This window comes from Balaenoptera ricei, chromosome 6, assembly GCF_028023285.1.
Source record: "Balaenoptera ricei isolate mBalRic1 chromosome 6, mBalRic1.hap2, whole genome shotgun sequence".
NCBI lineage: Eukaryota > Metazoa > Chordata > Mammalia > Artiodactyla > Balaenopteridae > Balaenoptera > Balaenoptera ricei.
In genome coordinates this window covers 91,113,399-91,130,055 of record NC_082644.1, presented here as the reverse complement: position 1 = coordinate 91,130,055, position 16,657 = coordinate 91,113,399, and the positions used below count along the sequence as shown (strand labels likewise).

Below are 16,657 nucleotides of genomic sequence, written 5' to 3'. Positions count from 1 at the left end.
GACAATTTAGTGTGTGGTGGTTTTCTTTTTTTCTTTGCCTTTTCTTATGCATAAATTGATTTGTAATATAGTTTAATCATATTAATACATATAATTTTATTTCCTTTTTCCCAACTTAACTTTAGATCAGAAAATAAATTCCATCGCTGGAGGAACTTGGATAAGTGAAAGCAGCCACTGATGGTTATCTGTGCTTACTCTCCGCAGTTTAAAGATTACAGTTTTTAGAGAAAACATATGAAACTAAGAGTTATATACCTGTGATTTCTTTACCATCTGTCCATCTCACAGTTCCATTAATCAATTAACAAATACCACAGAAAAGGTTTACTCTTCACGGTAGTTTTACTTCTCACCTTTTGAGCTGCAAGATGGAGGGCTGTTCTCTGGCTATGGTCAGTTTTATTAACATCTGCTCCTGCCTTCAGGAGAGTATCTGCACAATCCAGTCTGTCAGCCAACACACAATACATAAGTGGTGTTCTCCCAAATTGATCTTCTTTGTCTTTAAGGGCAGAATTTCCTATGAGGATAAGAAACAGATAGTGATATTTGATAATTATTGTTGTTATTACTAATATAACTGTGAACTATATTTACTAGCTGTTTCTTATCAAGTACTGTGGTAAATGCATTAAATATATTATCTCATTTTTACTCACCCTATGAGATAGATATTACTGCCCTTATAGTATAGGAAACTGAGACTTAGAGAAGTTAGGTAACTTGTACACATTACAATGACAGTAGGTGGTGAAGCTAAAATTCAAACTGATTGTTGACTTTAAAGGGTATCTTCTTAACAACTCTGTCATACTAAATTAACATTTTGAGATATGAGGTTATTTTTTTCCTCCCTTACTCCTTCTGTGAAAAAATACTTAGTGTAGATCATACACTAGGCATTGTGGTATGTCTTTGAGATCTACAAAAATGAATCATGGTTGGCTTCCCGTTTTAGACTATATGGAGCAAATGTATACTATCATGATTCTCCTGTTACTTAAAACTAAACACCTCAGGCAAAATAAATGAAAGGTGGTGAAAAGAAGGCAAATTGGTTAGGGAACTATGAAACTTCAGGAACAACCCGGTATTGAGTTCCCTGATTTTTTTTGTTTTTTGGTTTTTTTTTTGCCTCCTACATAAAGCCAGCCTGGGTGCTAAAGTAGCTCACCAGAAATACCAGTGGGCACATACACAAAATTCCCCAAGAAGCCTGCTCTCTCCAGTCAAAATACTGGGAAGCAAGTAGCTCTGCAGGAGTGAACTCTTTTGACTATACTTCTGCTACTCAAAGCACATACAACAAAACAAATTGTACCTCTTTTCCTCTCCAATGGATACTGCAGAGACTGTGGGGAGGAGCCCTATGAAGCACTGTGCCCTGAATTAGGCAAAGGATAGCAACAAGGTGGTATCTTTCCCCAACTAGAGAGTGGGGAAAGGTTATGGAGAGGAGGAAGCTAGAGAAAGCAATTCTTTAAATCAGTGCATGATGCCATGGATAACTGAGCAGTCCATATGTGAAACTGACCAGAGTCAAAATAGCAAAAGCTTTGAGAATGGAACTCTTGGTGGGATGCTTCCCACGTTCTAAATTGGCCTGGGTAGCACAAAAATGGGGCAGACCAGAAAATAACTTGCAAGAGCTCTCAAAACTAACTTGACATTTGAACCACAGTCTACAAAATTGGAACAAAATATTCATTCTAAACCTAAACAGATTGTCAGTGTACTAAAATAGGAGATTTAAAGTAGGATCCAGAGTCTCATAACATAATACACAAAATGTCCAAGATATAATCCAAAATTACTAGACAAACCAAACACCAGGAAAATATTAGACAAGAAAACACAATCAGCAGGCACCAAAACTGTGATGATACAGATATTAGAAATATCTGACAAAGATTTTAAAGCAACAGTCATAAAAATGCTCTGACGAGCAACTATGAATGCTCTTGAAACAAATGGAAAAATCCAAAGTCTCAGCAAAGAGAGAAAATATAAAGATGAACCCAGTGAAAAATTTAGAATAATAAATGTTTAAAAATAAGTGAAATACCAGACTTCCCTGGTAGCACAGTGGTTAAGAATCTGCCTGCCAATGCAGGGGACACGGGTTCAAGCCCTGGTCTGGGAAGATCCCACATGGCGCGGAGCAACTATGCCCGTGAGCCACAACTACGGAGCCTGCCCACCGCAACTACTGAGGCTGTGCACCACAACTACTGAAACCCACATGCCCAGAGCCCGTGCTCCACAAGAGAAGCCACTGCAATGAGAAGCCCATGCACTGCAATGAAGAGTAGCCCTCACTCGCTGTAACTAAGCCTGCACACAGCAAAAGACCCAATGCAGCCAAAAAAAAAAAAAGTAAAAAACCAAATAAAATAACCAAAATAAAAATCTCACCTAATAGGCACAATAGCATAATGGAAATGACAGAGGAAAGAATCACTGAACTTGATGACAGACCAATAGAAATTATTCAGTCTGAACAACTGATAGAAAAGATAGAAACAAAAAGAATCAACAGAGTCTCAGGGCTCTGTGGGATAGTAACAAAGTTTTTACCATTTATATCATCAGAGTTCCAGAAAGAGAGGAAAAAGAATGAAAGGCTGAAAACATATTTGAAGGAATAATGGTTAGAAATGTCCCAAATTTGGTGAAAGACACAAACCTACAAATTTAAGAAGTTGAACAAAGCTCAAACAAAATAAACCCAAAGAAATCCATACTGAGTCAATCAAAATCAAGCTTCTGAAAACTAAATTCAAATTACAGTGTATTTCTCATAAGAAACTATGGAGGCCAGAAGGCAATAGCACAACATTTTTCAAGTGTTGGGGGGAGGGGGAAGAACTGTCAACCCAGAATTTTATATCTAATGCTTGCATAGGGCCAGGGGTAGGGAGAAAAGAGGAGGAGTGTTTGAGGGGTCATAGCTAAAGGGTACAGGGGTTTTTTGGGGGGTAATGAAATAAAATCAATTATGGTGATGTTTGTACAACACAACTCTGTGAATATACAAAAACTACTAAATTGCACACTTTAAACTGGTGAATTGTATGGTATATTGGTATGGTGGATCTCAATAAAGCTGTTACAAAACACTCTGCTACATACACATTAAAATGGACTATTAAAAACATTTAAGAAATGCAGAGGAAGACAGGAATGGGGGATTGAAAAACAGAGGAAACAATATGTAATAAGTTGGAAATCTTAAATTCTAACATTAATGATTCCATTATTGGCAACTGGTATAAGCACACCAATAAAAAGATGAAAAAAAAAAAGGGGCTTCCCTGGTGGCGCAGTGGTTGAGAATCTGCCTGCCAATGCAGGGGACACGGGTTCGAGCCCTGGTCTGGGAAGATCCCACATGCCGCGGAGCAACTAGGCCCGTGAGCCACAATTACTGAGCTTGCGCGTCTGGAGCCTGTGCTCCGCAACAAGAGAGGCCGCGATAGTGAGAGGCCTGCGCACCGCGATGAAGAGTGGCCCCCACTTGCCGCAACTAGAGAAAGCCCTCGCACAGAAACGAAGACCCAACACAGCCATAAATAAATAAATAAATAAATAAATAAATAAATAAATAAATAAAGGAGGACCCAACTATATGTTGTTTATAAGAAACTCACTTGAAATATAATGGCATAAATAGGTTAAAAGTAAAAGAATGAGCACAAATATACCATGTGAACACTAATCAAAAAAGCTGGAGTGTCTATATTAATATCTGATTAAGTAGACTTCAGAGCACAGACAATTACCAGAGACAAATAGAAATATTATACAATGATAAAAGGTTCAATTCATCAAGAATACATGACAATCCTAAATGTGTATGTACCAAACCACAGAGCTTCAAAATACACATAGCAAAAACTGGGAGAATTGAAAAAACACTTGAAAAATTCACAATTAGAGCTGGTAACTTCAACACCGCTCCCTCAATACTTGTTTGAACCACTAGAATGAAAATTGCAAGGATAAAGAAGAAGCGAATACTATCATAAAGCAGCAGATATACTGGTAATTATTGAACATATTATCCATTGACAACCAGATACACAGTCTTTTAAAACAACCATGGGACATTTACCGAAATAGACCACAGATTGGTCATAAATGTTAACAGATTTGAAGAAGCGAATTCATATAAAGTATGTTCTCTGACCATAATGTAATTAAACTAGAAATCAATAACAGAAAGATAATTGGAAATCACTGAATATTTGGGAATTATTCAGTGATTAATTAACTATGATTATTTAACTATGTGTTCAACACATAGACAATCCATTGGTTAAAGAGAAAATCTCAAGGGAAATTAAAAAATACAGTTAAGTGAATGAAAATAAAAATACTATTGTAAGATTCCTACCCTACACATGAGGGGAGCTTAGAAGGAAATATACAGCATTGAATACTTGTATTAGAATAGAAGAATAGTTTCAAATCAGTGATCTATGCTTCTACCTTAGGACCCTCTCCCCCCAAAAAAAAAGAAAAAGAAAAAAAAAAAAGAGCAAATTTAACCCAAAACAAGCAGAGGAAGTACATAATAAAGATTAAAAGTAGGGATCAATGAAATTAAAGTCTGAAAAACACTAGAGAAAAATCAGTGAAGCTAAAAGTTGGTTCTTGGAAAACATCGATAAAATTGATAACTCTTCAGTCAGATTGATCATTAAAGACAGAGCAGACAAAAATTTCCAATATCAGGAATTGAAATAGGGATATCACTACAGAGCCTGTAGACATCAAAAGGAAAATAAGGGGATATTATAAATAATAAACAATTTTATGCCCATAAATTCACGATTTAAATAACAAAAAAAATAGACATATAAATCAATAGGACAGAGGTGAGAGTACAGAAATAGACTCATATATATGTTCAATTGATTTTTTTGGAGTAACAAGTATTCTTTTATTTATTTATTTTAAAATTTTATTGAAATATAGTTTATTTACAATATTGTGTCAGTTTCAGGTTTCGAGCAAAGTGATTCAGTTGTACATACATACATACATATATATATATATCTTACATTCTCCTCCATTATAGGTTACTATAAGATATTGAGTATAGTTCCCTGTGCTATACAGTAGGCCCTTGTGGGTTATCTATTTTATATTTAGTAGTATGTATATTTTAATCCCAGACTCCTAATTTAATCCCTCCCTGATCAATTGATTTTTGACAAAGGTGCAAAGGCAAACCAATAAACAATTTTTTAAACAAATGGTACTAAAAATATTGGACATCCATATACAAAAAGGAAAAATAAACCAAAACCTCTCAACCTATACTTTTCATCATATATAAAAATTATCTTGAAATCAATAATAAATTTAAATGTAAAATCTCTATAACTACATAAAACTTTTAGAAGCAAACAAAGATGAAAGAAAATCTCTGTGACCTTGAGTTAGGCAAAAATTTCTTAGATATGATACCAAAGAACAATCCATTAAAATATCGATAAATTGAATTTCATCCAAATTTAAAACTCTGCTTGAAAGACACTGTTAAGAAAATGAAAACACAAGCTGCAAAAATTAGGAGAAAATATTTGCAAAACACATATCTGATTAAGCCTTCTATCCAGAATAAAGAAAGAACTCTTACAAGTGAATAATAAAAAGACTGATAATGGATTTCCCTGGTGGCGCAGTGGTTAAGAATCCGCCTGCCAATTCAGGGGACACGGGTTTGTTCCCTGGCCCAGGAAGATCCCACATGCTGTGGAGCAATTAAGCCCGTGAGCCACAACTACTGAGCCCGTGTGCCACAACTACTGAAGCCCCTGTGCTCTGGGGTCCACATGTTGCATCTACTGAAGCCTGCGTGCCTAGAGCCCATGCTCCAAAACAAGAGAAGCCACCGCAATGAGAAGCCCGCGCACCGCAATGAAGAGTAGTCCCCGCTCGGCACAACTAGAGAAAGCCCACATGCAGCAATGAAGACCCAACACAGCCAAAAAAAAAAAAAAAAAAAGACTGATAATGACATTATAAGATGGCCAAAAGGTTTGAATAGACATTTCACCAATTAAGCATATGAAAGGATGCTCAACATCATTAATACACAGGGAAATACAAATCTAAACCACAATGTGATGCCAATACACATCTATTAGAATGGCTAAACCAAAACCAAAATAAACCTGTCAATACCAAATGCTTGGTGAGGATGTAGAACAACTAGAACTCTCAGACTTTGCTGGTAGGATTGGTATCATGGATGGTACAGCCACTATGGAAAACTGTTTGCCAGTTTCATAGCAAGTTAAATATACACTTACTACATGGCCCAATAATCTCTTCTAGGTGTTTATTACTCAGGAAAAATAAAAGCATGAGGCTTATGTTCACATAAAAACCTGCATGTGGATGTTTATGAAAGCTTCATTTATTATTGCTAAAAACTAGAAACATCTCATTGTCCTTCAACTGGAGAATGACAAAAGAAACTGTAGTACATCCATACAATAGAATACTGCTCAGCAATAAAAAGGAATGAAGTACCGATCTACTCAATAACATGGAAAAATCTCAAATGCATTATGCTAAGTGAAAGAACTCAGTCTCAAAGGGTACATATTGTATGATTCATTTACACGGCATTCTGGAAAAGGTAAAACCACGGACAGAAAACAGTGGTATCTAGGGGCTGAGATGCGTGGAGGGATTGATGATAAAGGGACATGGGGGAATTTTGGGGTGTGATGGACCCGTTCTACATCTTGACTGTGGTGGTAATTACATGATCATATGTTTGTTAAAATTAAATAACTGTACACTGCAAAAGTGTAAAAAGCTCCATAAACTTTACTTAAAAACAACACCAAAAAAAAAGATATCATGGCTCTTGCCATGTACTTTAAGTGAAAAAATTTTGTTACTTTCATCACAAACAATGACCAGGTATTCACACACTGGCTAAAGGTAATCATATATGAGTTGAGCATGAGGGAAGCCAGTTACTTTTAAGGTATTTTGGCATGAACTGCTAATGGGGGAAGAAAACTGAGCAAATGAAATATTTGCTTTGGGGAAATACAAATGCTAGATGAAGAAAGAGAACGTGTCACACTTCTGTCTGAGTTGTTTTGTTCCTGAAACTAAGCTGTTTTAGCTCTAAATATTTCAATATATATTTAAATTTTGTATATATTGGGACCCAGAAGTACTTCATAGCTTCTCAGATAACTCACTTTGCTAATCCATGTTTCCATGTATGCTGGTAATAAATCAAGAAAGGTCACTGCTCCTGAAATTTGAAAGAGCTTTACAAAATACTTAGGTTGTGTATAGTAACTACTGGAAGAGGCAGGGTTTTTGTTTTGTTTTGTTTTTTTCAGAATCTTCGTTTTGAAGATGAGGCAAGTTTTGCATTTGACTCAACATATCTGATAACAGAAGCTCTTATGCACAAGTCTTCTGAGTGGTCACGCAGTGCTAGGTATTATTTATTTATTTATTTATTTTTGAAACATCTTTATTGGAGTATAATTGCTTTACAATGGTGTGTTAGTTTCTGCTTTATAACAAAGCGAGTCAGCTATACATATACATATATCCCCATATCTCCTCCCTCTTCGTCTCCCTCCCACCCTCCCTATCCCACCCCTCTAGGCAGTCACAAAGCATCAAGCTGATCTCCCTGTGCTATGTGGCTACTTCCCACTAGCTAGCTATTTTACGTTTGGTAGTGTATATATGTCCATGCCACTCTCTCACTTCGTCCCAGCTTACCCTTCCCCCTCCCCGTGTCCTCAAGTCCATTAGGTATTATTCTCTATACAAAGACCTCCAATATCTAATCCAGAAGATTCCAGAGATTCTATCACTGCATTTATAGATAAGGAATCATTTAAACCCAAACTCATTAACAGAACTAAAATGTATTACAGGTAGAGCATGTTCCTTTTATCACTTGAGCCCTTCTGGAGTGAAAATGATACTTACAGAGAATATGCTGTAGTAAAAGCTAGTCTCCAGTTGTCTTTCATGATTAACGGCTACTCTCTACCAGCATCTTATTTGTTAGCGTTAAGCAAAGAGAGTAGTACTTAGTATTAGCAAGATGATGGTAATTCATATTATAATCTCCCCCCCCAAGCCCACCCCAGTGAGATTCTTCCTTGGAAGCTTGAGTAAAGGAGAGGATTTAGGACCTGTGGTCACAAGAACAAATGTGATAAATGGAGGCAATCATCACACATTGGGACAATCCTAACTGATTAGGTTTCTCAGGGCCAAAGTGGAGTCAGAACCACGGGGGTAATAGGTCACTCTACCTCCCAGGACACCAGTTGCTCCACTCTTACCAAGTCGGCTGTAAGATACGGGGAAACTTCAAGCCTTCTCTTCAATCCCTGACATACTTTGCTTTTGTGTGACGGGTATTTATACTTCCCAACAGAGAAGATTTAATTGGGTTATGTCACCACCATCCAATATGTTGTGCCTATAAGGAAAACTTCTGCACCTGAGGTAGCTGAAAGCATGTATCCCCTAGTCATAATTAGAAAAAGCAGCACTTAGTCTCACCTGGGTCCTGTTTTGAGTTGCTTTTCGGGGGATAGTGGTTCTATGGCTAGTTTCTGAGTGGTGAGTGTCCCATTAAGTTCTGAGCTTCCTGAATGAGAGTAACTGAGAAAGGCCTGTTTCTTTATCTAGCTACCCTACTCCCTTCCTTCGTTTCCTCAGTTACAACATTCAGCCAATACCTGCCCAGTCTCCACCATAGCTTATTTTGATGAATGAATTAAATGATTTATTGTTTGTGTCTGGTAACTGCAACATGTTATACAAATGTGGGGCTTATGATGTAAACTAGTATTCACTGGATGGCAGTGCATTTAAATTTGCATTCCTATCAGGAACAGCTAATATAGGATGCAGCTGGCTAGTGTGCTGTGTTGTTTTAATTATTCCGGCAACTGTGGAGGTAGCCTCTAATCCATGACCAACGGGGGCCAGCATTCTACTTGGGCTCAGTCTGAACATAGCTCAGAAAGCTGAGGTGGAACCATGATTGCGCTACTGCATTCGGTTATTTTAAGGCTAGTTGAAGCAGAAGAGTCTCTGTATGTATGTGTAGAAACCAGAGCTCCAGCTCTAGCAGTTAGAGGAAATGACTGTCACTTGTAGTGACAGTTGTGCCACTCTACACAATAGCTATGGCGCCATACTGTCCAACACAAGTAAATCCAGCATTCTCTACTGATATCTTATTTGCTTGTTCTAAAATGTTACCTTTGTGTGGCATCAAAGATGCATTTATCTGTTTTCACCTACTTCATACTTCACACCTTTCATATTGTCACCATCATCTGTGGTCATTTAAAAATATCTGCTTATTGTAATAGAGGCAACATGGGAACAATGGAAAGAAGATAGGATTCATAATCCAATGACTTGGTTTGAGTTTCAACCTTGCATTTATTAACTATGCAACTAAACTGCTTAACTTCTGAGTCTCAGTGTCCTAATTTAAAATGAGAATAATAAAAATAACATGGGACATATTATATTTTGAGGGTACTTGAGATTTTAGAAAATATTTTTACATATCTCATTATCATTGTTGAGGTATCTTAAATATCATTTACACTCATTGCTACTTTGAAATTATCATAGTTGTTAGATCTGCCACTAGATCTTGCTATTTACTGTGTTAAAAAAATGATTGCAAGTATATTGCTACACCATAATTTGAAAATACTTTGATAACTGTATTTCAGTACAGTTGATTTTCTTTTGATTCTTATTATATTATAGTTAAGCTCTTAAAATATATATTTCTGAGAAGGGGTCCATGAAGTTCACCAGATTGCCAAAAGGGCTCATAGCACAAAAAAAATTCAGAAAAGTTCCAACTAGATAACCATTAATTTCATCTGTCAAGGTTTAGATCTAATCATCTTTCTTGTCTTTCTCATTCTCTATGTACTCATACATACGAATGTGCATGTATATGTAGACATATCTACCCACACATGGAGGCCCCATATGTTAGTGGTTAAAAGCATGGGCTTTACAATCAGTCTTGCAGGCTTCAATCTCAGTTCTGTTACTTATTAGACAAGTTACTTAATCTCTCTGCATCTCAGTTTCCTGACCTATGAAATGAGGGAAATGAGAGTACCCCAAACTCTTTGTGGTGTCTTGTTATTAAATGAGTTCATAAGTTACAAAATGCTTAACACAGTGCTTATATAACATAACTTTATGAATGTTGGCTCATTTTATTGCTATTATTAGTATGGATGCATATGCATATAAGTATATTTGTAAATACATGTATATAAGCAAGCATTTATAAAACATTCAATGACCCTAACCCTCAGTGACAGGGTTGAAGTAAAGGAAGAAGGAACCTGAAATAATGTCACTGCTCTACCACTTATGAGGCTCCTTGCCACACCCAACTACTGTGTTGGGAGATGTTATAAACAAAGAGAGACAATGATTCAGAGAGATTTATATTAGTGTAGAACATGGACAGGCCAACAAAAGTTGTAGTAGAATCAGAAATGGTGCTGCTTGGTCACTTCACCACTGCAAATGCCCCAAACACTGTTAGCAGTAATGCCAGTACCATCATTACACAGTGAATATTTACAAATTATTTTGTTTGGTTTTCACAAAGAAAGCAGCATCATTTTTTTCTTAGCATTTAGAGCTTTTCATTTTGAGACATTTCTGAAACTATGTAAGATTGGATTATTTTACAGGAAATTCAACCTGATATAATAATAGTAATAAGGTTCTATTTATTGTCTACAATGTGTCAGGTGCGATGCTAGATGTTTTACAGTCATTATCTAATTTAACTGTCTCACAGGCAAAGTATTATAATCTGTAGTTTACAGATGAGGAAACTGAGGCTCAAAAAGATTAAGTGGTTCAAGCCAAGGTAATATAACTGATAAATGACAAAGCCAGAATTCAAGACTCAGGTTTATCTGACTGTAAGTCTATAACCTTTCTACTACATTACATTGTATAGTATTAAAATGAATCTACTAGAATATATTATCAACGATGTCTCTGGTATTCAATTAAATTACTTGAGATGGATATTACAAGAAAAATCTACTTATGTATAAATAATAGTCATAGCATGTAAGGATTTTACTATGTATGTTTATGTTTTTAGGGCCCAGGACTGAGCCCTAATTCATCTGAATCTAGGATGTAATGAGTTATGTTAAAACATTAATCCATTGTATTACACTAAACACTAAGAATTGCTACTAAAATGATGTCTCATTCAGGGAAAGCCTCTTCACTCCTCCTCCTGGACAATGGGCAGCACAGAAAGTGTTCGATTTAATTAGTTGTGTATGTAGAAAGAGATGCTCATCTGTTTCCATGGAGTCAAACACATCACGACATACTTCTCCATGGAAACAGAGAAGGGAAAACAGAAAATGCTAAAGTGAATGAATTCACTGAGCAATTGGTGAGCAAAGATTGAAGAAAAAATATAACTCATTTGTAGTACTATGTGACTAGTTTAGAAAAGAGAAATAGCATATATTTAGAGATAGTCACTCTCGTGCTATATAAAAGAAGGTACAAGATGCATTGAAATTTAAGATGTATCTTAATATTAAAAAAATAACACATTATTTGATAGGAATATACAAATGTTAGGAAATACCACAGAGCAAAGGTATTATTGTCTTTGCACGGAAGACAAAAATGGCAGAATTCTTAAAAGGTGAACAGCTCAAAGTCAGTAATGAATAAGGGGTTCCTTAGACAAGATGATAGAAAACATAGGGGACCAATTTATAAATACATTTATCAGCTCTGTACTGGTTTCACATCATGATTGCTTCTTTGTTTCTGAGGAATTTTTTCTTTGGGGATATAAAATTATAGGAATATTTCAAGTTTTATTATGTAATACATTAATTTATATGATTGAGCCTGTATAAGTGTTTTGAATTTACAACATACTGCACACTTTGTTCCCTTTGAAGATTATATTTCATGTTAAAATAATAAAAGATTTATTTTATAAGATATGTTTTCTTGAGGAATTCTGACTTAAATAAATTTTTTTTCCAATGGAATTTAGTCCTCACTTGTCTCTCAATTCAATTCAACTCAATTCAGATTTAATCTCAGCCCTCTAGATGATTATAGACTTCTTCGGAGGAAAGGTACTTAAAGAATGATTATAATATTTATTTACTCCTTCAACAAATATTTCTCATGTGGCTACTATGTGCCAAGCACTGTGCTGGATTTTGTGTATATAATGATGAACTAAACAGACCTAGTCTATACTCATGGAGGCTCTTAGCTTACAGAGGAGAGAGACATTAAAATAGTCATACATATACACACAGAATTACAATCTGAGATAAATTTTGTGAAGGAAAACTGCAGAGTTCCAAGACAGGACACCATGAACAGATTTCACTGAGAATGGATGGGCAGAGCAGGCCTCTTTGAATAAGTGACCTTAATGCTGAAATATGAAGAATGAGTAAGGGTCAGTCAGACAGAGAATGGGGAGAATAGTATTTCAGGCAAAAGCCCTGAGATGGAAAAGGGCTTACAGATTTGGGAAATGAAAATAAAGCAGGTTTTTCTAGGAAGAGAGTGGTGAAATGTGAGGTTGGAGAGGGAAAGAGGTACAGGTACACTTTCAAATTTTATTCCAGGTATAATGGGAAGCAATTAAAGAGTTTTGAGCATGAAAGTGACATAACTGAGTACACAATTTTTAGTACAAGTAAACATGGAACATTTAGCCAAAAAAGTCCAGAAAAGGCAAAGCTAAACTATCGTGTTTAAGATATATAACTAGGTGGTAAAACTACAATATAATTATTACTGTAAACATCAAGACAGCAAATGAGTCCAAGGGGGAGGGAAGGATGCAGTGGGGCTTCTGGGGGAACAATGTTCTGTTCTTTGACCTAGTGATGATTACATGGATGTTTGCTTTATATTTTTGTTAAACTGAACATTTATGTTCTATGGACTTCACTATATGTATATTTCAAAATAAGAAAGCATGTTTTATTTTCTTTCAGAAAAATATGGATTGAGATAAAGAAGTGGGGATGAGTGCAGGTGGCTCAAGAGGCTTGGTTTTGGTGACAGAGGGTGATAATTGTCCCCATATCCATTCTCTCATTCTTCTTTTTGGGAACTGAACACCCTGAGTTTTAGCTGGCCATGATGCCATCCAGGGAGAGAGAGTTTTTTTTAGCCTCTTTTGTCCTAGGTGTGGCTCTAAGTCCACCCACTTCCAGAATGACAAATTGCTATTCTGCACTCTCTCCTTCCCCTTTCCTGCTGGCTGGGCTGTGACTACAGTGGAAGAATCTGCCTTTGACCCAGAGATGGAAGCCACATGTTGAGAATGGCAAAGCTAAGCCCTAGCAGCATCCCTGGATGATTTTATGAAGCAGAGATGTTTATCCACCCTAGACTGCCCACTTACCTTTGTACTGTTATGAGAATGAAACATAACCTCTATCTTATTTAAGTCACTGTTATAGCAGTTTAGCCCATGTACTGATACACTTACACAAAGGAAAGTTGAGAGATATGGTAATACCTAGAGGGGGATGAAGGAACAGAGAAGGGATTTTTAAATAATGGAGACAATAGAGCATGTTTAAATGTTGATAAAAGAATATAGAATAGAAGAAAAGGTTGATGATATAGTAATCAGAGGTTTAAAAAAATGGAACAAGATCCCTGAGAAGATAGGAAGGAATATAATACAGAGTATGTGTGGAAAAACTGATCTTTGACAGAAAGGGATATTTGCTCTATTTTAGCAGGGAGACAGAAGAAGATGGGTGTAGCCGTAGGTTGATTTGTAGATATCGGGCTGAAAGATGAGGGAGTTCCTATTTAGTGTTTTCATTTTTGGTAAGAAGCATAAAGCATTAGCAGAGAAGGGAGGGAGGGAGAAGCGGCAGTCAGAGTTTTGGTAGAGTGAGAAGATATGGAACAGTAATTATGGAGAAATGTAGTATGATGAACAGAGACTGCTGAGTGCCTTTTTGATATGGGTAGTCTTAAATTTAGGGTGTTACAAATCTTCCAGACAGGTTAAGTTGTTCAGGGCTTGGCAGAGGTAGATGGATTAGGTCCATCCAGAGCTGGGATTGCAACAGCCAGGCGTAACAGATGAGAAGAAACGGGAGTTTTTCCAAGCGAAGGATTTTAATAATAGACCATGGAATCAGGACTGAATAGGGACGAAAGTAAAGACAGAAGGAGACTGATGGTCGAAAGTGGAGAAGATAATGGATTGGGGGTCTCAGTGACATTGAAAAACTATTGTTCTCATTAGCAAATGAGCTGGAACTAATAGAGTTTTAGTTGAATGGTGGATGTTTGAATGAGTGATTCAGAGGTGGTGGAAGATGTCAAATTCCAAACAGTAACTGAATGTAGGTAGCTGAGGTAATGTGAGGCTCACATCTCTGATAGAGAAGAGAAATCTTTACAGAGAATGTGGTAAAAGAATTTTGTCTTTGAAGATGAATTGGAGTTTGTTTAGTAGAGAAGAAGGTAAGGGGGTAGAAGGTAGAAAAGGGGAGAAGGAACAGATGTATAGAGAAAACTAAAGACAAAATTCATGGCATATTGAGGAATAGAAAGCCTAGCCAGCGGTTAGGGTGCATGGGTAGAAGTTCCTGGAGAAACTGGAAATGTAGGGCGAAAATAAATTCTGAAAGAATAGGTATGGAAGTTCAAGTGGTGTTGACTTGATTTTAAAGCCCAGGTTGTCAATCATAATGTCACTAGACACCAGTATGTATAGAGATTACAAATAACAGAAATTTTTATTTTATTTATTTTCTTTAGGACTAATGACTCGTAAACATGTGGATTTGTGGTTTTTACAATTCTGGAATATTCTTACCCACTGTCTTTCTCCTATTCACTTTATTCTCTAGAACTTCTCTAGAAAGTTCTTCTAGAACCTCCATATTGGACTTTTCTCTCACTATAAGATAGGGTGAACACAATCAATTTCAATCAGTTGAATCAATGATATGGAGAACACCGAATCAATTTTAAATCATTAGTAGAAACTAACACACCATTGTAAAGCAATTATACTCCAATAAAGATGTTAAATTTTTTTTTAAATCATTAAAATTTAAATTATTTGTAAACATTAGTACTTTGGGTATATATTAAATGTTATAGCTCACTATCCAATATCTCATTCCAGATCTCTGCTGTTACAAAGATGAATTAATTCTCTTAGCACCTTAAAGTACATATCCAGATTCAATGCCAAACACACAGATATTTCTCAAGTACTTTTCATCTAGTCTTAACCTGTATTTTTAAGTTTCAGGACTTAATTTCTTTCTTGTCCAAGTCCTGAAACCAAATATAAATAATAATGTATTTCCATTAAAATGTGTAAGTAAATTGCAAATTAAGACTAAGATTAACAAACTTCCTTAGGACAAAGAGTTATTTTTAAAGTTTCTGTACTTAAGGGGAGCTTGGAGCTTACCTATGATAAGCTTGTGAAGAGCACCCTTATCTCCATTAATAGCAGCAGCATGAACTTGGGATGCTAATGAGGAACCAGGAAAGAACAAGTTCTCTGACCTGTTCATAGTCTTCTCAACAACTGGAACAACCTGAAATGATGATGCAACCAATAAGTATCTGTAGGAAATCCATCTCATCAGTTCTAAATGGGTACGTTATAAACATGGTTTACTAGAAATATTTCACCAGGATTCAAAAAGTCTACAGTCCTAGTCTTAGAATTGCCATAATGGAGTAAATTAGGTGACCCTTTGTACAAGTTGCTCATCTGTAAAATGAAAGGATTAGATGTTTCAAGACCCTTCTCAGGGGCTGAGAAAAAAAAAAAAAAGGCTGAATATTTAACATTAGACACAGGGTCCAAAAGTCACAGTGACTTGCTAAGTTAATACAGGTGATTTGATTCCACATAATACTAAATATTAGAATTGATATTGGGAATAAAGGTGATGACCAAGCCACAAAATAGGTATGATGTGAACTTAATTGTCAGGTTAGAATTACCTAGATTTAAGCACTAAATTAGAAGGTACCTCATTCTTTCTCTCATGCCCACAAAAGGAGGAATTTATATTTGTTCTCCCCTTGTGTCCACCAGGGAAATATACCTAGTTAGAGATCTTGACCTTAGGAACTTAACTTGGAAACCACATCATTAGGATAAACCATGTTTCATTAAGGAAAAATTTTGCTCTGACTGGTAGTCTCATGTGGTCTGATAGAACCTTCTAGAAATGCATTAGCTGCATAGGAAAATAGTGAGTTCCTTATCATAAGAGTGTTTAAGCAGAGGCTGGATTATGTCAGAAATGCAGCGGGAAGAATTCAAGCATCTGATGGGAAGGAAAGAGGGGTAGTTTCATCAATGATCTTAAACTTCCATCCTAAAGCGAAGATGCTATATCAAAGTTCCAAAGTTGAATGCCTACAAGGATCAGGGAAGTAACAAGGGCAAGAAACACGGGGAGTCATGGGGAACATGGCAAACTGGAGCGTACATACCTATCTAAAGGGAGCAGCTGTTAATTAGCTACAGTTAGTATCTGCAATAAGGGTAAGCAAGCCC

The 16,657-nt window shown here is 36.2% G+C and overlaps 1 protein-coding gene across 3 annotated transcripts in view; it reads right to left on the bottom strand.

Moving 5' to 3' along the window:
- INVS (inversin) overlaps positions 1-16,657 on the bottom strand; it is a 152,043-nt gene that overhangs the window by 133,282 nt on the left and 2,104 nt on the right. For 2 of the 3 annotated variants that reach the window (XM_059925181.1, XM_059925183.1), the window contains exons 2-3: positions 15,551-15,680; positions 357-523 (exon numbers count right to left, since the gene is read on the bottom strand). In XM_059925181.1, coding sequence (XP_059781164.1) covers positions 357-523; positions 15,551-15,656 — 273 coding nt within the window. In that variant the 5' untranslated portion in view covers positions 15,657-15,680. Of the gene's footprint in view, positions 1-356; positions 524-15,550; positions 15,681-16,657 lie in introns of those variants that run through there. The other variant, XM_059925182.1, reaches the window with a different exon arrangement.